The sequence below is a fragment of the Phlebotomus argentipes genome, unplaced genomic scaffold (genome assembly GCF_947086385.1).
Source record: "Phlebotomus argentipes unplaced genomic scaffold, Phlebotomus argentipes genome assembly scaffold_18, whole genome shotgun sequence".
In the NCBI taxonomy this organism is placed as follows: domain Eukaryota; kingdom Metazoa; phylum Arthropoda; class Insecta; order Diptera; family Psychodidae; genus Phlebotomus; species Phlebotomus argentipes.
Window position 1 is genome coordinate 3,526,960 of NW_026776177.1, and position 19,605 is coordinate 3,546,564.

At 45.3% G+C, this 19,605-nt stretch overlaps 5 protein-coding genes across 13 annotated transcripts in view; 2 read left to right on the forward strand and 3 right to left on the reverse strand.

The window, feature by feature from the left end:
- LOC132261177 (four and a half LIM domains protein 2) overlaps window positions 1-4,810 on the forward strand; it is a 42,267-nt gene extending 37,457 nt beyond the window's left edge. For all 8 annotated transcript variants that reach the window (XM_059759802.1, XM_059759804.1, XM_059759805.1 and 5 more), the window contains 2 exons: window positions 2,268-2,624; window positions 3,298-4,810. In XM_059759802.1, the coding sequence (XP_059615785.1) occupies window positions 2,268-2,624; window positions 3,298-3,455 (515 nt within the window). In that variant the 3' untranslated portion in view covers window positions 3,456-4,810. The remainder of the gene's footprint in view (window positions 1-2,267; window positions 2,625-3,297) is intronic.
- Window positions 4,811-5,059: 249 nt separating this feature from the next.
- Window positions 5,060-9,529, forward strand: LOC132259902 (serine/arginine repetitive matrix protein 1-like). The gene is made up of 5 exons (XM_059757716.1): window positions 5,060-5,149; window positions 5,308-5,455; window positions 5,517-7,661; window positions 7,729-8,284; window positions 8,345-9,529. Exons 2-5 carry the CDS (start codon window positions 5,341-5,343, stop codon window positions 9,195-9,197), a joined length of 3,669 nt encoding a protein of 1,222 aa, XP_059613699.1. The 5' UTR covers window positions 5,060-5,149; window positions 5,308-5,340; the 3' UTR covers window positions 9,198-9,529.
- Window positions 9,201-10,273, reverse strand: LOC132259904 (probable alpha-aspartyl dipeptidase). The gene is made up of 2 exons (XM_059757719.1): window positions 9,531-10,273; window positions 9,201-9,321 (listed from the first exon to the last, which is right to left on the reverse strand). The coding sequence occupies exons 1-2, from the start codon at window positions 10,187-10,189 to the stop codon at window positions 9,261-9,263; spliced, it is 720 nt and encodes a 239-aa protein (XP_059613702.1). The 5' UTR covers window positions 10,190-10,273; the 3' UTR covers window positions 9,201-9,260.
- Window positions 10,274-10,414: 141 nt separating this feature from the next.
- LOC132259903 (diacylglycerol kinase epsilon) lies at window positions 10,415-12,530 on the reverse strand. Its single transcript, XM_059757717.1, has 4 exons — window positions 12,306-12,530; window positions 11,935-12,240; window positions 11,029-11,875; window positions 10,415-10,961 (listed from the first exon to the last, which is right to left on the reverse strand). Exons 1-4 carry the CDS (start codon window positions 12,453-12,455, stop codon window positions 10,699-10,701), a joined length of 1,566 nt encoding a protein of 521 aa, XP_059613700.1. The 5' UTR covers window positions 12,456-12,530; the 3' UTR covers window positions 10,415-10,698.
- A 64-nt stretch (window positions 12,531-12,594) lies between these two features.
- LOC132259376 (uncharacterized) lies at window positions 12,595-19,183 on the reverse strand. Of its 2 annotated transcripts, none has more exons than XM_059756984.1 (6): window positions 19,082-19,183; window positions 14,881-15,555; window positions 14,739-14,816; window positions 13,252-13,389; window positions 12,901-12,997; window positions 12,595-12,826 (listed from the first exon to the last, which is right to left on the reverse strand). In XM_059756984.1, exons 1-6 carry the CDS (start codon window positions 19,092-19,094, stop codon window positions 12,673-12,675), a joined length of 1,155 nt encoding a protein of 384 aa, XP_059612967.1. In that variant the 5' UTR covers window positions 19,095-19,183; the 3' UTR covers window positions 12,595-12,672. The 2 variants fall into 2 exon arrangements, with proteins under 2 accessions (XP_059612967.1, XP_059612966.1); XM_059756983.1 differs by lacking the exon at window positions 19,082-19,183 and adding an exon at window positions 16,986-17,683.
- Between the last annotated feature and the right edge of the window lie 422 nt (window positions 19,184-19,605).

Below are 19,605 nucleotides of genomic sequence, written 5' to 3' on the forward strand. Positions count from 1 at the left end.
ATTCTCCGAAGATTGAACAGAAAAGTGTCTGTTTGTTTAGAGACAGAGAATTCTTGCACAATTTTCCGCGTACTTGAGTATGAGTTGGTGAGTTAAAATTAGATGATTTTCTCTATACGTGAATGTGTAAAAATTAATTCCAAAGAATTCTCTCTTCAGCTGTACTTCATCTCCAATGAGGTCAAAATTGCCTTTATGCGTATTTTGTGAACGCTTGTATTGATCTAAATAGCCTGAATTGTGGCTGCATCTGTTTTTGTAAGTTTCTCAGTGAGGCAATAGATCAATTAGGCGCTGCTTGAGAGCTCCTATAATGCGAGAAAATATACACGACACATTTGTACTTAATCGATTAACGTTGGATAATTAAGATCATTAGATTTTATTGTTATGACTCTCGCGAGATGCAGTGCGCGTATGTGAGAAGCCAAAAGGCAAAATTGCTACCAACTAATTGGGGCAAGTTCAATTCTAATTAACTTATTCAATTTGTGGGTGACAAGCAGACTTGCGGCTGCTGATGGAGTATATCGAACTCTTTCTCCTTTGCGTGTGCTGATATGGCTGAAGAGATCCTACGCACTTGACATTGAGTGTCTATTTGGAGAGACAATCGATAGGTGTCCTCGGCACTTGAATTTCTTTTGCAAATGTCTTTTTCCGCCAGAAATTAATTCACAGACGAGGCTACTTGCGTCCCAAGCCATGTGCAAAAGCGCATAAAGTCAAGGCTTCTTGGGCAAAAATCCTCACGATGACTTTCCACGCCGGCCCACCGCTTTTTTTCATTCCACTCTCTGATCCATTGGCAGAGAGAGACTAATTAAAAGCACATTTTTTGGGTGTGCGAAGCGATCTCAGGCCTCGTTTCTTGATATTCTCCCGAGTGACAAAGTTGGAAGTAAATAATACTGCAAAATTCCATTCACAATTGTGCGGAGTTGAGACCATGAAATTGCCTCAGTTGCCATTCATGGTTTGCCGAAGAAAAACAACCCAGCGATCTGTGGGCGACTCTTTATGCTGATTTATGCACCCATGCGAAGGATAAGTTCATTGCTTACGTGAATCATCACCCTTCCGCAAAGCACCACAGCTCATGGATGATCCGCTGTGCGTGATCTTCTGCCCACCCACGTTCTCGAAGCATGTCAACCATAGTTTGCGCACAATTTCGCACAAGAGGGAATTGCTGCCCATCGTCAGCTTATAAGGCAATTTCGTGGGAATTTCTTTTGGTCAAAGTGGTCCGCCTTTAATGGGCAGGGGTTTTTGCACCTGATCGCTCGCGAGCACACGAGTGAGAGTCGCCCAAGTGTGGGGCTTCTGATTGACAGTAAATCGAAAATGCGAGGATTGAAATGGTGTAAAAAGTACACTTGAAAATGTCTCACATTTTCCAAATACAGCAATAAATGCCATTTCCAATGTTACGTGCACCCAATAGAGCTGTGGGTGTTCTAGATAGAAGATTAGGTACACGCACATCAAATCAATTTTCCCACCAAATATTCCTATTATCTAACGCCCAACAACAAGAATGTTCTGGTCACCCAAAGTTTCACCCACGCTCGAGTGTCTGCTGTGTAAATTGTATTTTAAATGCTGGCTCCACGGAATTTGCATAGCTATTTTCAGGAGTTTTGGGGGTATTTTTAGAGATGTGAAGCAAGAAATGCTTCAGGTATTACCTAAGAATTGAGTAGACAACCATTTCCTGCAATAGTTTCGCGTAATTTTTGCACTCTGGGTGGTTTTTTGTGCGGAAAATTTATCACCCATAAATTGTCAAATGGCTCATTGTTGAATGTCCAGAAGTATGGCCCATTAAAAACTATAATATCTTGCATAAACGGTCGTAAGAGATTGCCAATTCCACCCACATTGAGTGTGTTTGAGCGTGGGTGAAATTTATCTTTTGGGTGAAAGTTGACTCAACTCTGGTGTGACCTTAACTTCCTTGCCAATCGTATTAAACCATGTGAATTTGATGGAGAGCCTCGGAGTGTACAAGTGAAATTTAGTCGATTTCCCGCGCATTTTTCTCGTTGACTTCACGAGAATAATAAATCCCGACCGACAAGGTCACAGACAACAATTATTTCCAATTCGCAGTAGCGACTCTTCGGCCCGCAATATCTATATGACAGAATGCCATCGCGTGTCGCGATGAATAAAATCTGCATTTATGAAAATTGGCTGGTTTACAGCCCCTCAAGAAGCGCGCTCACTTATCATCCATGGCTTTTGTACACGTGTTTTTGCAGGCACCAAGAAGATGGAGTACAAGACGAGGCAGTGGCACGAGAAGTGCTTCTGCTGCTGCGTGTGCAAGACACCCATCGGGACCAAGTCCTTCATCCCGCGCGAGCAGGAGATCTACTGCGCCGGATGCTACGAGGAGAAGTACGCCACGCGGTGCATCAAGTGCAACAAGATCATCACCTCCGGCGGCGTGACGTACAAGAACGAGCCGTGGCACCGTGAGTGCTTCACCTGCACCCACTGTTCCACCTCGCTGGCCGGGCAGCGCTTCACCAGTCGCGACGACAAGCCCTACTGCGCCGACTGCTTCGGGGAGCTCTTCGCCAAGCGATGCACTGCGTGCACCAAGCCGATCACTGGTCAGTGTCTTAACTTAAGAGACTCCGCGACTCGATCGCGCTGCCTTAAGAGAAGATGTTTCTCAAGCCACTCGCGATTTCTGGCCATTAACCATTGAAAATTACTTAAATGTTTCATTGTTATGTGCATTTTTTGATTATTTTCTCAACATATTACCGCAGCAGTATGAGCTGCAAAGGCATGTAGAAGTTCCGAATGTAGTTTTAAAAGGCAAATTCGGCCCTGTGATTTGAACGCTTGCCTCTTAGTCCTACTTTTAGGACTTTGAATCCAGATTGTGGCTAATTTTGTGACTTTTTCAATCAGTTTTAAATTCATAATTATTTAAATGCCAAAAATATTCATATTTTGATTATTTAGCAATTTTTCAAACAAGCGAGATTGCTCAAAAACTGGCTTCATTGTTTGTTTTCCTTTCACCCAAAACGTCAGAACTGAAACTCGATTTTCCTTCATCGAGAATCACGCGCCAATTCTTAATAACGTAATATTTTAGATTGAGGATCAGTGGAACATTTGCATACTGGCTTTATCAAATCCAAACATCAGCGGTTCAAGTTACTAAAACATCTCGATTATTCAGCCAATTAAGGAGATTGAATAAAATTCCAATTTACTGCTTAATTGCATTTGACAAAGCGTGCTAAATTGCCTGTTTTACTGTCGCTGCAGGAATCGGCGGAACGCGATTCATCTCATTTGAGGATCGCCACTGGCACAACGACTGCTTCATTTGCGCTCTCTGCAAGACATCTCTGGTGGGACGCGGCTTCATCACTGACGGAGCCGATATCATCTGTCCGGAGTGCGCGAAGCAGAAACTAATCTAAGAAGGAACCGCGCCGAACCTTCCCTGTTCTTGTTCTTATGACAGCAATTTTAAAAACCATTACTTTCGAGGTGGTCAAACATGATGGAAAAAATGTACTCATTTTAGGGATTTTAACAGTGTCCGCAATTTTATTCTCTCTGTTCTTCCCATGTTTTTGTAGAACACAAACAATCATTTTGTAGAGTTTTTTTTATATATATGTTATTCTTTCTAATAATATATTGCCATTAATTTTGCGGTAGACTTTTTTTCTTTATTTTTTAATCCAACATAATTTATTAGGAATCTGACGATTTAGAGGAGAAGAGAAGAGCTTAAAAGTGTGAGAAGAATCAATGATATATTAACTCCTTAAATTTAATTGTAGAGACAATCTAATTTCACAATATTTTCACTAAATATAAATTGATGACTCCTGTTTGATGAAAGCAAAGAAAAAAAAAGTGAAGAAGAGTGAAAAGAAGCAAATTTTTTCATTATGACTTTTGTGAAATTTTGACTCTAGTCAAAATGTTGCGAGAAAAGTAATTAAATCTTATTCTCTGTATAATTAAGATCTTATCTTAAGTCAATGATCAAAAAAAAAGAAATATGTCTGTATAAAGAAGATAATGCCAATTAGTTGTTAAACAAGGCAGAAAAGAGTTATATTTAGTCAGTTTTGCAATAGTGCGAGCGCTTTGATTTGTTCTTTTCTTGGCAATAACGCGTCATATAGAGAGTTGTAATGATTGAGAATGAAATTAGATGAGAAACTATGACAATTTTAGAGATTATTAACATTATTAAAGTAAATGGAATGTAATAAATGAACAAAAGGTAATGCAGAAATATTCTATTAGTGGGGAAAAGAGTGTTAAGAAGAAGGAATCTATCTCTATACTTAATACTACGGCCTATTCACAAAAGTTGCCTTCTTTTATAAAAAAAAAGTACCAGAAAAAAATGATACAAAAAGAAAAATACTACATATTACATTAATATCTCTTAGCGGTGTGTTTGTCGAATAAAGAACAAGAAAATAAAAACAATGTGAAGATAAATTCTGATTAGAAGAGAGCATAATCATTGAGATGCATCTATTTTTCTTAGGCAGAAGAAGAAGAAAAACTTGTCCTGGGACTAAAGTAACTTTGAGAACATCTTATTTTCTCAGCATGATCAAAATTCAAAAAGATAAAGAGAATAAAAGAAGTTTTTCTTCCGTTCTGTAGTTAAAATATTGATCATAGTGTAAAGAGAATCATATGTTACTACATGTTTAACATAACTGTTGCACATCTTTCATGTAATTTACATTTTTTGTTTTCTTCTTTTCTTTTGAACAAATAAATTTATTAAAAACATTAACAATGATGACTTTCTTGAGAAATGCGGTGATTTTTGCGATGACGACGTGAGAAAAGTTCGATCCTGAAGGTGAGAATAGGTGAGTAAAGATCTCATGATGGTTTTTCACTGTGTTTATTGATTCTCCTTGCTACCCAGAATATTTCATGGCAGGAAAACTGATTAAAATAATTTTCTTTTCCTGCTTTTTGACGAATTTGCTGAATTGTTACTTATAGCAATTACATGGTGAAGCCCCAGGTGGCGCGCCGAGCAGTTGTCAGAATACCGCCATGGATTATCAATACGGTGTTTGAGAAAAATTCACAAAAATTTAGTTTTTAGGCCTTATACAAAGCTTAGGTGAGTGGAAAACGAGACTCCATATTGTCCAGCATCAGCATAAGTAGTGGGATTAGCTGAAACCGCTTCAGGTTCATCGGAGTCGCGATTTGAGTTTCCTCAATCCACCCTTCAATGGACGTGACCAAACAGTTTGATGCCCTTTTTCCTCGTTTCAGGTAGTTCAAGGGGGATTTGGCAGGCGCTGGACAATGAGGCGGAGTCGTGAGGGTGAGCATCGGTCGGAGAGACGCGATGAGGCACCGCGGAGAGGACCAAAAACACCCCCAGACCCCGGACCAAGCATCGACAGTGGCTCCCATGAAGGTAGAAATAATGACAAAATGGAGTCGGCATTGGTACTAAATAGGGCTTTTTCTCGCCTCAGGAGGCCGCCGGCGATCGGGCAGCGGCCGCTCGGGATCACAGAGGAGACGCTCCACATCTCTGAGGGATGAATCTCGGCGGAGGCGCATGACAAGGAGTCGTTCCGGGAGTGTCCGGACAGACATGCGAAAGGTTGATGACCTGTCGGCGGAGATAGCGCATCTGCGACAGCAGTGTGCGGAGAAGGAGAGGAATCTGCAGAAGATGTACAGCCAGCTGGACCGTCCGGGCAGTCCTAAGAGAAACAATCAAGTGCCGTTGAGTTCACCGAAGGGTTACAAGAAGAAGAAGAAAACAAAGTCCAGAAAGAACAGTCGCGAGCGATCTGAGAATTCGCTGGGGAATCAAATGCAGGACGTTGTGGTGAAGCGCGATGACTTCTTCGTCTACAACATTCCACGGAACATCGTGAAGTACACTAAAACTGAGCCATCGATCATGTTTTCCTGTAAAACCAAGACTTCTGAAATGTTTTTCCAACCTGAATTGCCTTTCAAGGTGAAAATGCACAAAACTAACGATGAATTGTGGGAGGAAGACGCTCCGCCGCCAGCCAGCCAACCAACAAATGCACTTTTGCAAGAGAAAGACGCAAAAAGTGACGTGAAAAGTGTTGAGGAAGCAAAGAAGAGTGCGTCAAAGTCCAAAAAGGCAGATGAAACCAAATCAGTGAAGAAGATCGACAAGGAGCGCGAGATTGAGCGGCAGAGAGAGAATTTCCTCGTGAAGAACACGGTCATGACGGTGAAACAGGAGGCGGAGAGGAAGACAAAGGAGATCCGGAAGAATTTGGAGAGTGCAAAAGCCAAGGAAGCGCCAGTTGATCAGCCGAAAACTCCTCCAGCTGTCGAAGTGAAAGTCGCCGTTGAGAGTCCGTCGTCGACGGCTGAGTTGCTGGACAAGCGGCCAGAGGAAACGAAGAGCGAGAAGTCATCTGTGGTGCAGAAAGTGGCGCAGAAGAGAAAGAAGAGATTCAGTTCGTCAACCAGCACAACATCCACATCAGCGACATCTTCATCTTCCTCAGACTCTGATGACGATTCAGATTCTGACTCCAGCAGCAGCTCCAGCAGTTCCTCGTCCTCCTCCAGCAGTTCGTCCAGTAGTGTTGAGAAGCCAGTGAAGGTGCGAAAGAAGAAGGAAGTGCTCCCGGCAAAGGTGGAGGAGGAGAAGAAGGAGGACGTGACGGTGGCAACTCCTGAAGTGCCTAAAGCTCAGGAAGCTGCTGTGGAAGTGAAGGAAGAGCCTGTTGTTGAGAGTTCACGAGAGATTGAATGCCACACTCCGCCTTTGCCGCCGCAGATGATCAATATCTCGCCGGCCAAGCGGACGCCCATCGTCATGAAGCTCCAGAGCAAGGTGGATAAGGTGACGCCAACGAGAATTCCAGCTGTGATGGCTGAGGACGCTGAGGATGACGCTGACTTCACGGAGACTCTCACGGAGACGAGGAGAGCCAAGTCCAAGAGTCCTTCGGAGGACAGCGACGCGAAGCTGGTCACAACAACTTGTGGGCCGGAGGTGGAGGAGCAGGCGAGGATAAGAGCTGTGCAGCAGGCCGAAGAGGAGGCGAGGAAGGAGAGGCGGAAGTACAGATCGCCTTCCAGGCAGAGCAGCAGCAAGAGGCGTCGCTCGCCGCCTCCGGAAAAGAGTCGACGCTCTTCCCGGAATCGCAGGCGTCAATCGCCATCGCCCGAGAGGCCGCGGAGGACGCGTAGTCGCAGGGATTCTCCGCCATCATCCCGTCGACGTCGCTCGCCGCCAAGAGGATCTGGACGTCGAAGGAGGCGCTCGAGATCTCGCTCGTGGACACGGAGTGTGTCAAGATCGCGGTCCAGAAGCAGGAGCAGGAGCAGGGAGAGGAACCACAGGAAGAGGAGTCCCTGGAGGCCGCCGAGTGTGACGAGGATCAATTTCTTGACCGACAAGAATCCTCAGTGGGAGGATTGGGATGCGGTGTACGAAAAGGCGAGCGCCGAGAGGAACTTCTACCCGTTTCAGGGTGGGAATTTCGACAACACGCGTCCGGAGGCGAATCCACCGTGGCCCGTGAGGCCAGTTTCACCTCCTCATCGATCTCTGGATGATCGCATCAATTCTGCTCTCAATGAATCTGCGAGGGAAGTTCCTGAGCGACAAAGTGCAGGTATTTTTTTGTTATCTCTGGGAATGCAGTGTGATGTTTTCTAACAATAGAATGTCTTTCTGGGCAGTTTTCCAGCCAAACTATCATCATCAGTTCCCCACGTACACGGGCAGTGGCTTCCCGCGACCTTATCATTCCACCACTGAGTATTCTCACTACACGGAGTCCATCTATCATCACAATAATCTCCAGCAGCAGATGATTGATCCGAACTTTCAGTGTCGACCGTCGCCAAATCTCATTAGCATCCCGCAAGTGGATCAGCCACAGCCGAAGCCGCCCAGCATGCTGCAGAAGGGCAATGTGATTGAGGTGGTACCCACGACGCTGGCCAATGCAGATCCGACAAAGATTCACCATCCGCTGAACAGCGTGGCGGAATCTTCGTCGCCCATTTCTGCGGCGAAGAAGCTCATCTTGCCGCCTTTGGGCAGGGTGAAAGTGGTAAAGACAGCGGTGCAGAGGAAGACGATCAGGGAGAAGAAGAGGCTGGAGAAGAAGATGCGAAAGAAGAAGTTGGAATTTGAGATCAAGCAGCTTCTGTCGGGTGCGCAGAGTGTTGAGATCACGTCTGAGGAGATCATGCCGGATGTGGAAGGACCTGTTAAGGAGAGTTCCAACAGGTGAGGAAGTTTCTTAAAGTATCCTGAGAAATTGTTCTTAATTTCATTGTGATTTTGCAGTGTGTCTGTGGTGAAGAAAGTCATCTTCTCAGATGGTGTTATTCCGGGCGCAAGTTCCTCCGATTCTGGCCTCTCTTCGTCTGATGAATCAATCTCAGCGGACACTTTGTCTGGCATGACGACGAATCAGGTGAAGAAGTACAGAAAGCAGCGACGCAAGAAGAAAGAGCGGAACAAGGAGAATTCCTTGAGTGGTGTTGTTGGTGAGAAAGTTGAAACACCGCCACCGGTGAGAGATCCTCGACGACAGCCCGAGGTGGCGAAGAATGGCGCCAAGGAGGAGGACACTACCAATTATCCGCCACCTTCTCCGCCACCGGGTGATCCGCCCACGCACATGGTGCAGCCGTCGCTGAAGCGTGAGGTGCAGGAGAGACCCAAGAAGCTGCTCTACTTCAATGCCGTGCACCGGGAGAAGCGCATGGACATCTTCTCCATCTACGTGCCGCCGTCGGCATTTGTTAAAGTACAAGATCCACGTCTGCTGAAGTATCCCATGGTCAACAGGCGAAGGATTGCGGCGCCACTGTTTCCCACTAATGTCTATCCGCGACCACCGCAGCCCTATCCACACTTGCCGCCGATGCAAGTGTCTCCGGCGACGGCGATCAGACCACCTGTTCCTGTTCCAGTTCCAGTTCCGGCGCCTGTGCAGCAGAACTATGAGACATACAGTGCGCCGGCAGCGAGAATTCCCGTTCTCACGCATCCATCGCCGGCAGTTCCGCCCTATCCGCCGCCTCCCATCCACCAGCCGCCAATGCTGCCCTCAATGCACCATCCGCCGCCCCATCACTTCCCCCCGAATCCCTACTACGTGAACAACGGACCCATCCCGCCCAACAGATACTAGAAGAAATCTCTGCATGTCATCTTTATTGCCAAGGCGGTCACATCATTGGGCTGAGAGTGTCTCTCAGACTCTCAGCAGGAAGCTCAAGTCGGAGTTCGGAGGCACTTCAACGGGGGCTTTCGACCTGTGCAAAAGAAGGATAAAGAGAGAGAGAAAGTGAGTAGCAAAATTAATTTAAAAAATTTCAACTCAATCCTCGTTGGGTTGTTTTGTTGTTGGAAGGAGAAGAAAGTGAGCAAGAATTTAGCGCAGTATATAATCTCTAATAATGAATCCTGGAACGATCTTCAGGATGCATGATGAAGTGAAATATAGACAAACTTAAGAACTTACTTCATGAACAGTCTGGCATTGAAGTCTCCCAGGAGAGTCACCTTGTCGTCCTCAACCAGAAGGCTCGTGCCCTCGCGCAGTCCGAGAACGGGAGTGGTGTTGAGATGGTGGAACTCCTCGATGCGCTGCTGGCGAGTCTCGCCGTGATGCGTGCTTCCGGTCACTGGGTCGAGATAGTGTGGATTGATGTTGAAGGGCACGAGCGCCAGGGCGTCGAAAGTGGGCGGATAGATGATTGGCATGTCGTTGGTTGTCTTGATGTTGATTGTCGCGACATTTGTGCCAGCACTGCTGCCCACGTACACGGCATTTCCGCTGAAGATGCGCTCCCGGATGGCCTCGATCAGATTCTTCTCGCACAGCGTCTTCAGCAGGAGGAATGTGTTGCCGCCGCCCACGTAGATGGCTTCTGCCTTGCGCACGGCATCTACGGGATCTTCCTGGCGGTGAATTCCCTCGACTTCGTAGCCCCAGGAAGTCAGCACATCGCCGACTTTCTTCGTGTACTTGTCGTAGTTGAACAGCGCAAAGGGCACGAAGAGTATCTTGGAGACGTTGTGCTTCTTGAAGAAGTCCGTGAGGGCTTGCTTGGAGTGCTGAAGGTACTCGAAGCCGTGCACTTTGGACGAGGAGATAAGAAAGAGATTTCGCTGAACCATCTTGGATGAAGTTTGAGTCTCAACTGACGACTAAATGGTGTAAATATTCCGATGACAATTGACGCTTATCAGACAGTTGAGCAGCAGATTAGCTTTATCACCAGTCTAGTCCTCAAGTGGTATTTGTGGCTTTTGCAGACGATGTGCATTCGCGCGGGGAAAAATGACTGGGAATTTTGAGGTGAAGAAGAGGAAAACAAAATAAGGAACCACTTGTAAGTTTTTACTGAGGAGAAAGTTTTGTCATCTTACAAATTTTGTTCGTTAATACACTGTGAAGAAAAGTTGACGTGTGGGAAAACGCAAAGACAGAAACGAAGGGAGATTTGGCAAATTGTGGTCATGCATGGTATGAAAGAAAAACACCAAAATACCATTACTAAACACAATATATATGGACAACACCTATATAAATATTTTAAGACATAAATTCGCAAACAAAACGGAGATTCCAAAAGAAGATCACATTATGTTGAAAAGATTTTTAAAAGTACGAGAGGCGGATAAGTTCACTTTCTTCGCAGAACGGTGGCTTGTTCGGTGCACTGGATGTTGATTTCGCAGGGCGTCTGCTTCCAGGGCTCGCCGTCGGCCTGCACGGGGCATGTTTTCAGGATTCTGAGCCGAGCCGTCTTGGCTTGACCGAGTCTGATGGGTTTGTTCAGTCCAACTTGGAGCTGCGCGATGTGGAAGGAGGAGACAATGCCCAGAACTTCCATGACACCGTCGGAGAAGCTGCTGGGCGTGGAATCGTTCTCCTCGCGGCTCATTTCTGAAAGGAGGAGAAGAAGATCTAGTAGAAGGATTCACTATCGACTAGCTGGGACGTCAAAACTCACCCCATAGCTTCACTCCGGCTCCCCAGGAGTCAATGTTGAGAAAGACAACTGACTGCAGCTCAGGCAGATCGACCTTCTCATCGTCCAGCCACAGTTCGATCTCCTTGTCGAGTCCCACGCAGTCTGGGATCATCACTTGGTGTGTTCCGAAGCAGAGATAGAGCATTTTGTTGATCAATCGACTGCTCAGCATGTAGAATTGACTTTCGCGGGCGCGATGGAAGTTCAGGGCGACTTGAGCATCCACGCCGACACTGAAGTAATTGTACATGAAGATGTCCCGCTTTACGGGTCGCTTGAGAGGAATTCTCGACGATGTGCCGGTTATTTCCAGCACCCAACGATCGAGTTTCATCACTTCGGCATCTCTTATCTGGCGCAGGAATTTCACAGGATCAACACTGTCCGGGGCTTCGGCGCCCCAGTTGAGGATGCGCGATAAATCATTGCCGGTGCCCAGAGGGAGGATGCAGATCTCCGGGTAGGGCTGCACAGCCATCGAGAAGAGAGTGTTCATCACCCAGCCGATTGTTCCATCGCCGCCCGCCACGAGGATGCGACAAGGACGTGGACTTATCCTTGCGATCCACTGCAGAGCATCTTGCGGACCTGATCGCGACATCTCGGTGACTTGCAAGGAATTGAGGACGCCACGGAAGAGTGCTAGGAAGTCATCGGAGCGACTACTGCCGGACTTCACGTTGGCCACGACAATCAGGGGCTTCCAGGTGGGCCACGGCGCAGCTTTCACGCCCCTCAGCAGCAACTTGGCACCAGCACGCCGACGCACGGCATCAATACATGACGATGGGATGATAAAATCGCGAAATTCTCCATAATCACAGTCCTGGCGCAGGGATAGAATGTCATTAACACAGTCGCTGGGCAGAGAATCAGCGGACTTACTTCACTCATCCGAGAGAAACAAGCAGTGTGAGCGCACTTTTGGCACCAGCAACACCTGAAGCCATGCAATCCCGGCTCATTGGTGGCATCCATGTCCTCGCCACAGGCATCGCAGGTGCAATTCAGGGGCAGATTCCCTCTTGTCCACTTGTGCTTGGCCAGACGATCTTCCTTGGAATGCTTTTCCTTGCACTTGAACTGTCTTTCGGCTTTCTTTATGCACTCCGGATGGGAGCAAACGCCACAGTGGTCACAGAAGCGGCCCGTGGACACGAGGAGAATCTCACAGACTGAGCAGTAGCATCCCTGGCGGGGTGAAGTGGGTGGAAATTGATGAAAATGGACGGGAAAAACAGTGTGACCTTTCTTACTCTGTCCAGCAACTTTGACGACTTCCAACTGTGCCGCGGTTTTCCTTGGATGTACACAACATCGTGGATCAGGAGGTATCTGACCAAGTACCAAATGCTCACTGTCAACACTATAATGCCCGTGGCGAGGGAGAAAGTCCACTCAATCATGGGGAAATGCCGGGAAATGCGATTGAATACAAGTGGAAAAACCTCAGATGGGTGACATCTTCCCCATTGTCACCGCCCACACTGCGGTGGCGCTGATGTCAGGACGAAGGCGCATGGAAATAAACTCAACGAATCGTTCAAAATGACCTTTATTCAAAATGAGAGTCGTTTCAACAGATAACAAGGCAAGAAATTATTTATTTGTCGCAACAAATCACTATCGTCCAATGTTGATGGGCTCATCAGCCATGCCCATCTCGTCGGTGGGCGCCTTGGAGCCTTTCTTCTTCTTTGAATACCAGAAGAACAGGATTGCCGACACGAGATTCACGGCGAAGCAAATCCACGCCAAGTAGATTCCATAGCCGAACCTGAGGAGTGCAGAAGAGGGTTTTGTCAAGGGTTTTGTAGGGAAGGAGTAGATGTGCAGGGAAATCTTGTATACCTGTAGGTGGCTCCTTTGGGGAAGGTGTACGCGAGATGCTCCTTTTGGTATTCAATAGAAGCCGCCAGCACCTGAATAACAACGAGACTCGTTGCCGCTGAAAACAAGAGGGAACATGCAAATGAGAAGAGGAATCGCGTGTGGGTGAATCGATAAAATGCAGGAGGAGTGTGTAAAACTTTCTCTAATGGACTCTAAATGCGATGGTGGCACTGAGAGGAATAAATTGAGTGCCTCAAAGAGACAGCAATGATTTTTCTCCTCAGTGAAGCCGTCGCTTTTCCACCGCCTCCCTTCACTCCCTATATCCGTTCAATTGCCGAGGGGATGATTTCTTCCCTCTCTATTTACCCGATATAAAGTGAATTCCACCTGCCAGACGCTTGAACATGTAGCGAGGATTGAGGAAAGTGTAGATTGAGAAGAAGAAGCCCATAAACATGATGAAGAGAGTGAGCACGGCGAAAGTGGCCTGCGTTCTCGTGTAATCTGTAAGAAAAACAGAGAGCGAATCTTCCATCAATTAATTGTCTCACGAAGAGCCACACTTGTTGAGATAATTTTAGTCTCCCACTCGTGAAGCGTGGGTGGATTTATTCTAAAAGAATTGCCCATGCAAAAAATTATAGTTCTTTTAGTAATTTTCCCCCGTATACAAAACCCAGTGTGTGATTTATGGCTGTTTTCATAATTATTTCTCGCTCAGAAATACCTCAGGCGTTCAATTTTTTCTCCTTGCCTTCCTTCACTTCAAATACGTAGTGAAAAATGTAGTTGTGACACAGTCATTTGTAAATCATCGTGAAGATACTTGAAGGCTTAATCGTAGATTTTCCGGAAAATCACAAAAACACACACACACAAATTGGAGTGAAATAAATTAAGTCCTCATTTGGATTCATTTATCTCACTGATTTATTCACTTTTCACATGTTGTGTTGCAAGCGGGAGAAAAATTATGAGATCATTTCTTCAAGATTAACGAGACAATTGCAGAGAAGATTCCTTTGAAGATTGAGGATATTTTATGCATAAAAATGCACTTTTTTCTCATGAAATATTCAATTTTGCAGCATTGAAATTCTTTCCACTTTACTGAAGTCAATCTTATTGCAATATTGAGTTGTTTTCAAAGGTTTTCTTCTATGAAAATAAGAAAATTTGAATCTGGATTTTATACTGCAACAATTTTACTTTAGGATTATTAAATTTTTCGGAATACATTTAGGATTGACAAAGGAAACAATCAAAATATTATGTTATTCAATTTATTTGAATGAATTCTTGAATTCTGAGAAAAAGGGAGAAGTTTTGACTTTCATACACAAATCATAAATTTCATAGGCCAATTTTGAGAAAACGAAGAAGAGAAGAATGTTGGAAAATCAATATTAATTTAAATTCGTCTGTAAATTTAAATTTATCACATAGAATATTCCACAGAAAGTGAGAAAAAGAATCAGAGAGAAAGTTTAAAAGTATGAATCATATAATGAGGCGCATTTTATTAGAGCGCAGAAACTTTTGAGGAAATGAAATGTGATTAAAATGTGAAACTTCTGGGTGTAAAAACTTATGTAGAACTTTTCCTTCATCACACCTTTTGTAATTATTGCAACAAAATATGGAAATTCATGCTGACCATCAGCAAGGGAAAGTGCATAGAAATAAATCTTGCACTTTCTGCCTCACAAGAGGAATCATGTGAAGTTGGTCGGCGTGACAAATCCGCGAAACACCTGATTTGCATTGCGATGAGCCAAGAGAATGTCGCAATTTCACTGCTCTCGAATCCCCATTTCACCCGGGGCTATTTTTGCGGCCCTTTCGATACTCACTGATTATCTCATCATCCATGGCGGGGTCTGAGCTCGTGGGATCATCGGCCTGCGAGAAGTCGTGGTACTTGCAGCGCTCTGTTGATGAGAAAGGTGTGATTTTTGGGCATTAACGCACGATTTCGCGTCTTCGAACACTCACTGAACGGGATGTACTCGTAGCCATTGTCCGTTCTGCCCTTCTTGGGCGGCAGCGGTGGTCTGATGATCAGCTTGGTGCCATTCGGCGAGATTATTCCGAGGGGAATCTCCATGTCTCTGGCAAAAGACCAGAGAAGATGAATCACTTTAGACTTGTCTTCCCAGCCGTCGAACAAGGCATTTCGCAATCTCTCAGGGACAATCACGTTCACGTAAGTCTCATTGACTTGGACTGTAGACAGAGCGCCTCCGATGGTCTCATTGAGTGCCGACACGTTCGTGGGATTCAGCATCACCATGCCCGATCGTCCTCGGCCGGCTGTCTGGCCATCTTCTGTGCCGTTGAACTCGAGTGTCTTGAACGTCGTCTTGAGGACGTCAAAGCCAATCTTGTTCCCCCTCACCCACTGTCCGAACAAGTGTCTCCGCAGATTGTCGTCAATCTCTGCAATGGGATCAGGGAGCTCCTCCGCCAGCATCTCCTCCACGTACTCCTCCCGGGCGATTGTCTTTTTCAGCTGGTTGATTTGCGTGGCATTCACGTAGGCCAGAGTCGTGAAGTTGCGTGCCGCAGTGGAATTGGCCAGGACGAAGGGCACCAGCCCATATCGACATATCCGCCACAATCCCGCGTGCGATGACATGAAATACCTCCTCGTTTCTGGGATGAAAATTCCTGCCAAAGAGAAATTCCCAACATTACGAGCCCGAAATTGTTTCTCTTTGTCTCCCGCGAGACTCCTTCTCAATAAACCTGCCAACTTCCTCGATTGTGTGACTGTTTTTCTCTTGTTTTGCACATACATAAACATTATAAGTGTGGTTTCTTGGGTGGAAGAGAGTGGCGAAAAAAAGCGACACTCTCATATTTATATATTTTTAAATAAACTCCGCTAGAATGATTTATCTGCTTTGTCAACGTGTGAAACTACAGTCGGCAAAACTTTTGGGATTCCTTCTGACCACATTAACAAACTTCTTCGCACATTTTTTTTGTGCCCCTGCTAATTTAACAGAATAGAAAGAACATTATTTTTAGTCTCTTGTTTTCCGCCCCTCGCGCCCACCTGATCGAAAATAGCGCCAGAATTAAAATCCCATCTCACAGAGAGTAAACAGTGGCGCAATGGCATTGGAAGCCATGCCCGGAGTGCCTTAAAGTTTTTCTCTCTAATTGCGATGGAAAAGACTGTTCATTGCGAGTGAGAGAGAGCTTTTTGCACACAAAAAGGGGGCGGAAAGACGATCGAGTGATTTGGCGGATCCAGTTGATGTCCACAGGAAATCCCGAGATGAGGTGCCCGTGAGATTAATGGGCGCTCCTTCGCTCTTCCGCGCAATCAATTAAACCAATAAATTGCTGGTGTGAAAAAGAATCTCCGATTGCCATACAGTGTAATTATTGAGTTTGACTGGGTGATATTTATAGCAGAGCAGAGCGCGTTCAAATCGGCTCAAAGATAAACTCTGTCTCTCCGCCACATTCTTATATTTCATGCAATTGAAGCATCTGCCACGGAATGAGCATTTCGTCACTATCGCTCGAGCATCAAATGTTGAGAGATGAAAATGTTGAATATGCAAGAGTGCAAATGAGGCGGAAATTATAGGGGGGAAATCTAGGATTATGGCTTCAATGCTGTGCCATTTGCATGTGGAGGAATTTGCAATAATTTGCAATATATTTTTATTGCTGAAAAATTGTTTTATCACAAGGAATTTATTGATTTCACAAATTCTCTATTCATAGACGAATGGAAAATTTGTTACAAAGTCTTAATTTCTTTCATTGTTTTTGAACAATTTATGTGTGCCATTTAAATTGAATCTTTGGGCGTTTTTCCCCTCTCAAACAACACTTTCTTCACTGTGACATTGGATTTTTATGTTCGCAAAATGCATCACATGAAGTTAATTAAACATTGCAACCCAATTCCTCACAATAGCCGCATAAATGTTGCATTTATGAGCCAACAAAATTCACTTTGTTCCTCTAAAACACTCCACTTTCGTGAAAATTTAACGATTTGTCGATTCTCGTGTCACTCTCTCGAAAGGATTTACACTGAATTGCTGGCGTATCTTTTACGATTGCACATTTTATACCTCGTCCTCCGGATACGATGAACCAGTGCTCAGAGGCGATGGCCACGATCCAGATGACGGCGAAGAGGCCAATTGTGGCGGTGCAGCCCAAGAGGACTCTTCGCTGGAACATGAAGGCCTCCATCATGGGCTTTCGCTCATCTCGCCCAAGAGACGATGTGGACATGATTAGGGCTTTGAAGATGTCTTTGATGTCTTCCCGCTGTGCGGCTAAAGAATTTTCCCGGGCTTTTTTTTCTCGCAAGCAATGCGGTTTCAGAAAAAGATTTTATCACACTCTTCCGCCTTCGTTCCGCTCGGTCAAACTTATGCTTTTGAACTTGACTACTAATGCGACTAATAATAATATTGAATCGTAAATTTCCTGTTCCATAGTCACGAAATATGATGAAAATCTGTCTTGTCGATTTATTATACACTCTCACATTGTTCCTCTGATTCACTGAAATTCAATCTTCTCACACATCAGCACTCTTTCCCCGTGATTTCTCTTCTCCCTTTGCGGACACTCAAGAGAAGCACTTCAATATATATATCCTTTTCTTGGCGTTGAATTTCCACCAGAACAAACACACGATTAGTCCCGGTTGCGGAGAGAAGCTTTGAGATCGAGGCTCGGGCACTCACTGAAGATGTTAAATTCAGCAAGAGCACAGCCACCAGCTCGATGGCCCGACAGCCCGAACTTTTCGTCGACGACCGGTGAAAACTAATGGGAAAACTCTCGTGTTCTTTCCGCGGCTGTAAATAAATACTCGCGAGGGGATCTCGAGGGGGTTTTTGTGTGAGAAAATCCCCCAGGAAAAAGTCATCCTTTCGCACATCACTCGTGACACTGCGGAAGGCATTTGGAATTCCCTTTGGCGTGATGTGCCTTTTTTCTGTTGCGAATGGCGTAATTTAATTTTTTAAACACCCCCATGACTTTTCACTCCTCTCACTGCGCGCTGCCTCACGAAGTCTTGGCACGTTTTCGACAGTGATAATTTCACTGAGGCAGAATGACGAGTGTCCGAGGGAGAAGTGTGTGACACTGGCTCTGGTGCATTGTCCCAGAATAATTAAATTACCACCAAGTCATGCTCTTCAATCCCTCCACGCATCCCCATTGACTGCCGCTCAATTGACACTCAGGGAAATGGACTCCTGTCTTGCGATGTTCAATTTGTAGAGTCATAAACACTGTGAATCAACGATGAAGTGGTAGAATATTGCAGAGAAATGTTCTCTGCACTCGGAAAAATACGTTTTTGAGAGTTTATCAGCTTGATTTAAATTGTACATTTGATTTTCAGTGCGATTTCGCGTTATTGCTCACAGAATCTATCAGCAATGATAGAGTGAAAGATATTACCAAAGATCATCCAGAGTTGTTAATAATGAAAGTCAATCCATGTGTAACTTATTAATTCAGCAAATTGCTCTGAGTGCAGACAGAGAGTAAACTATGTAGTGTGACAGTTGTGTCATAAATTTGCCCGCTAAAGCTCAGCCTTGGCAAGATAGGAAAAGCCAGGAAGAGTTTTCACAAAGAGAATAATCTCTGCTGTTCTCTTTCTCAAATGACTCCGCGCGCACATATCCCAAATAAACAGTGCGCCCGCGGGGCCACAGGATATCGCGCGTCTCATGTGGAGTCTCAGCGGAGCCCCCACTCAAATGGGCGCCGCTTTCTGCTTCTCATCACAACTCCCCCTCACGCGTGGCGTCCATTGTTGTGCTCCAACGGGTCGGCACTCCAAGGCATGACTGTTTAAAGAGACGATTACGATTTGGTTTTTATTTAAATATAGCACCGGCTATTAGGTGTTGGATCATTTCACTCTGCCCATGACGTCACACGCCTTGTGCCAGAGATAAGCATGACGCGATTGATTGAGCGCGCCTGATCTTTGGAGCCACATGGGCACGCAATTTTGGCGCCTCTCGCCGCCCGAATTACACCCAGATAATGACGTTTTGATGGGCGTGCGTGAAAATTGGTGGAGCGATGATTTTTCCTCGCTCCCACCGGGAGATGTTGTGCACTGTCATCGTGTGACTCCCCTGAGCCGCACATGTAAAATTAGCCTAATGGCGGGGTGAAATGCTCTCACTTTGTCTCATCATCCAAACTGCCGCGCGCGCGATGAACAATAGTGAAGGTTTGCTGGGTCACCCTGCTTTTGGCACAGCTTCCAAGTCACCAGCATTAAAACAGATTCAATTTCAATCACTCTGTAAACATTCACACAACTAAACACCCAAGAACAGTGGCGAAAGGAAAGGCGTCAATTGAGCGATCTGATGTGAAATATCGATTTAATTTACCCGATAATTCAGCGTCCAATGTGTTGATTTTCATCTCAGATTTGAGCACAATATTTAGACATTAACGCAATGACTTGTTGTTAATTTATTCCCAAAGGGAATAGACGCTTAGACAGAATTGCAGTGCACAAAATGCTGGGTAATTAACCATAGACAGATTTTCCCTTAGATTTTCCAATTGAGTGCAGAAGAGTGAGCGAAAAATTGAATTATATTGAATGCATTTTAAGGACGCTCTTTCACTCATTAGTGCTCTATTTTAATTACCACATCCTTGCTGTGCGGAAAAATGTGAAGCGGAGAAGGATGT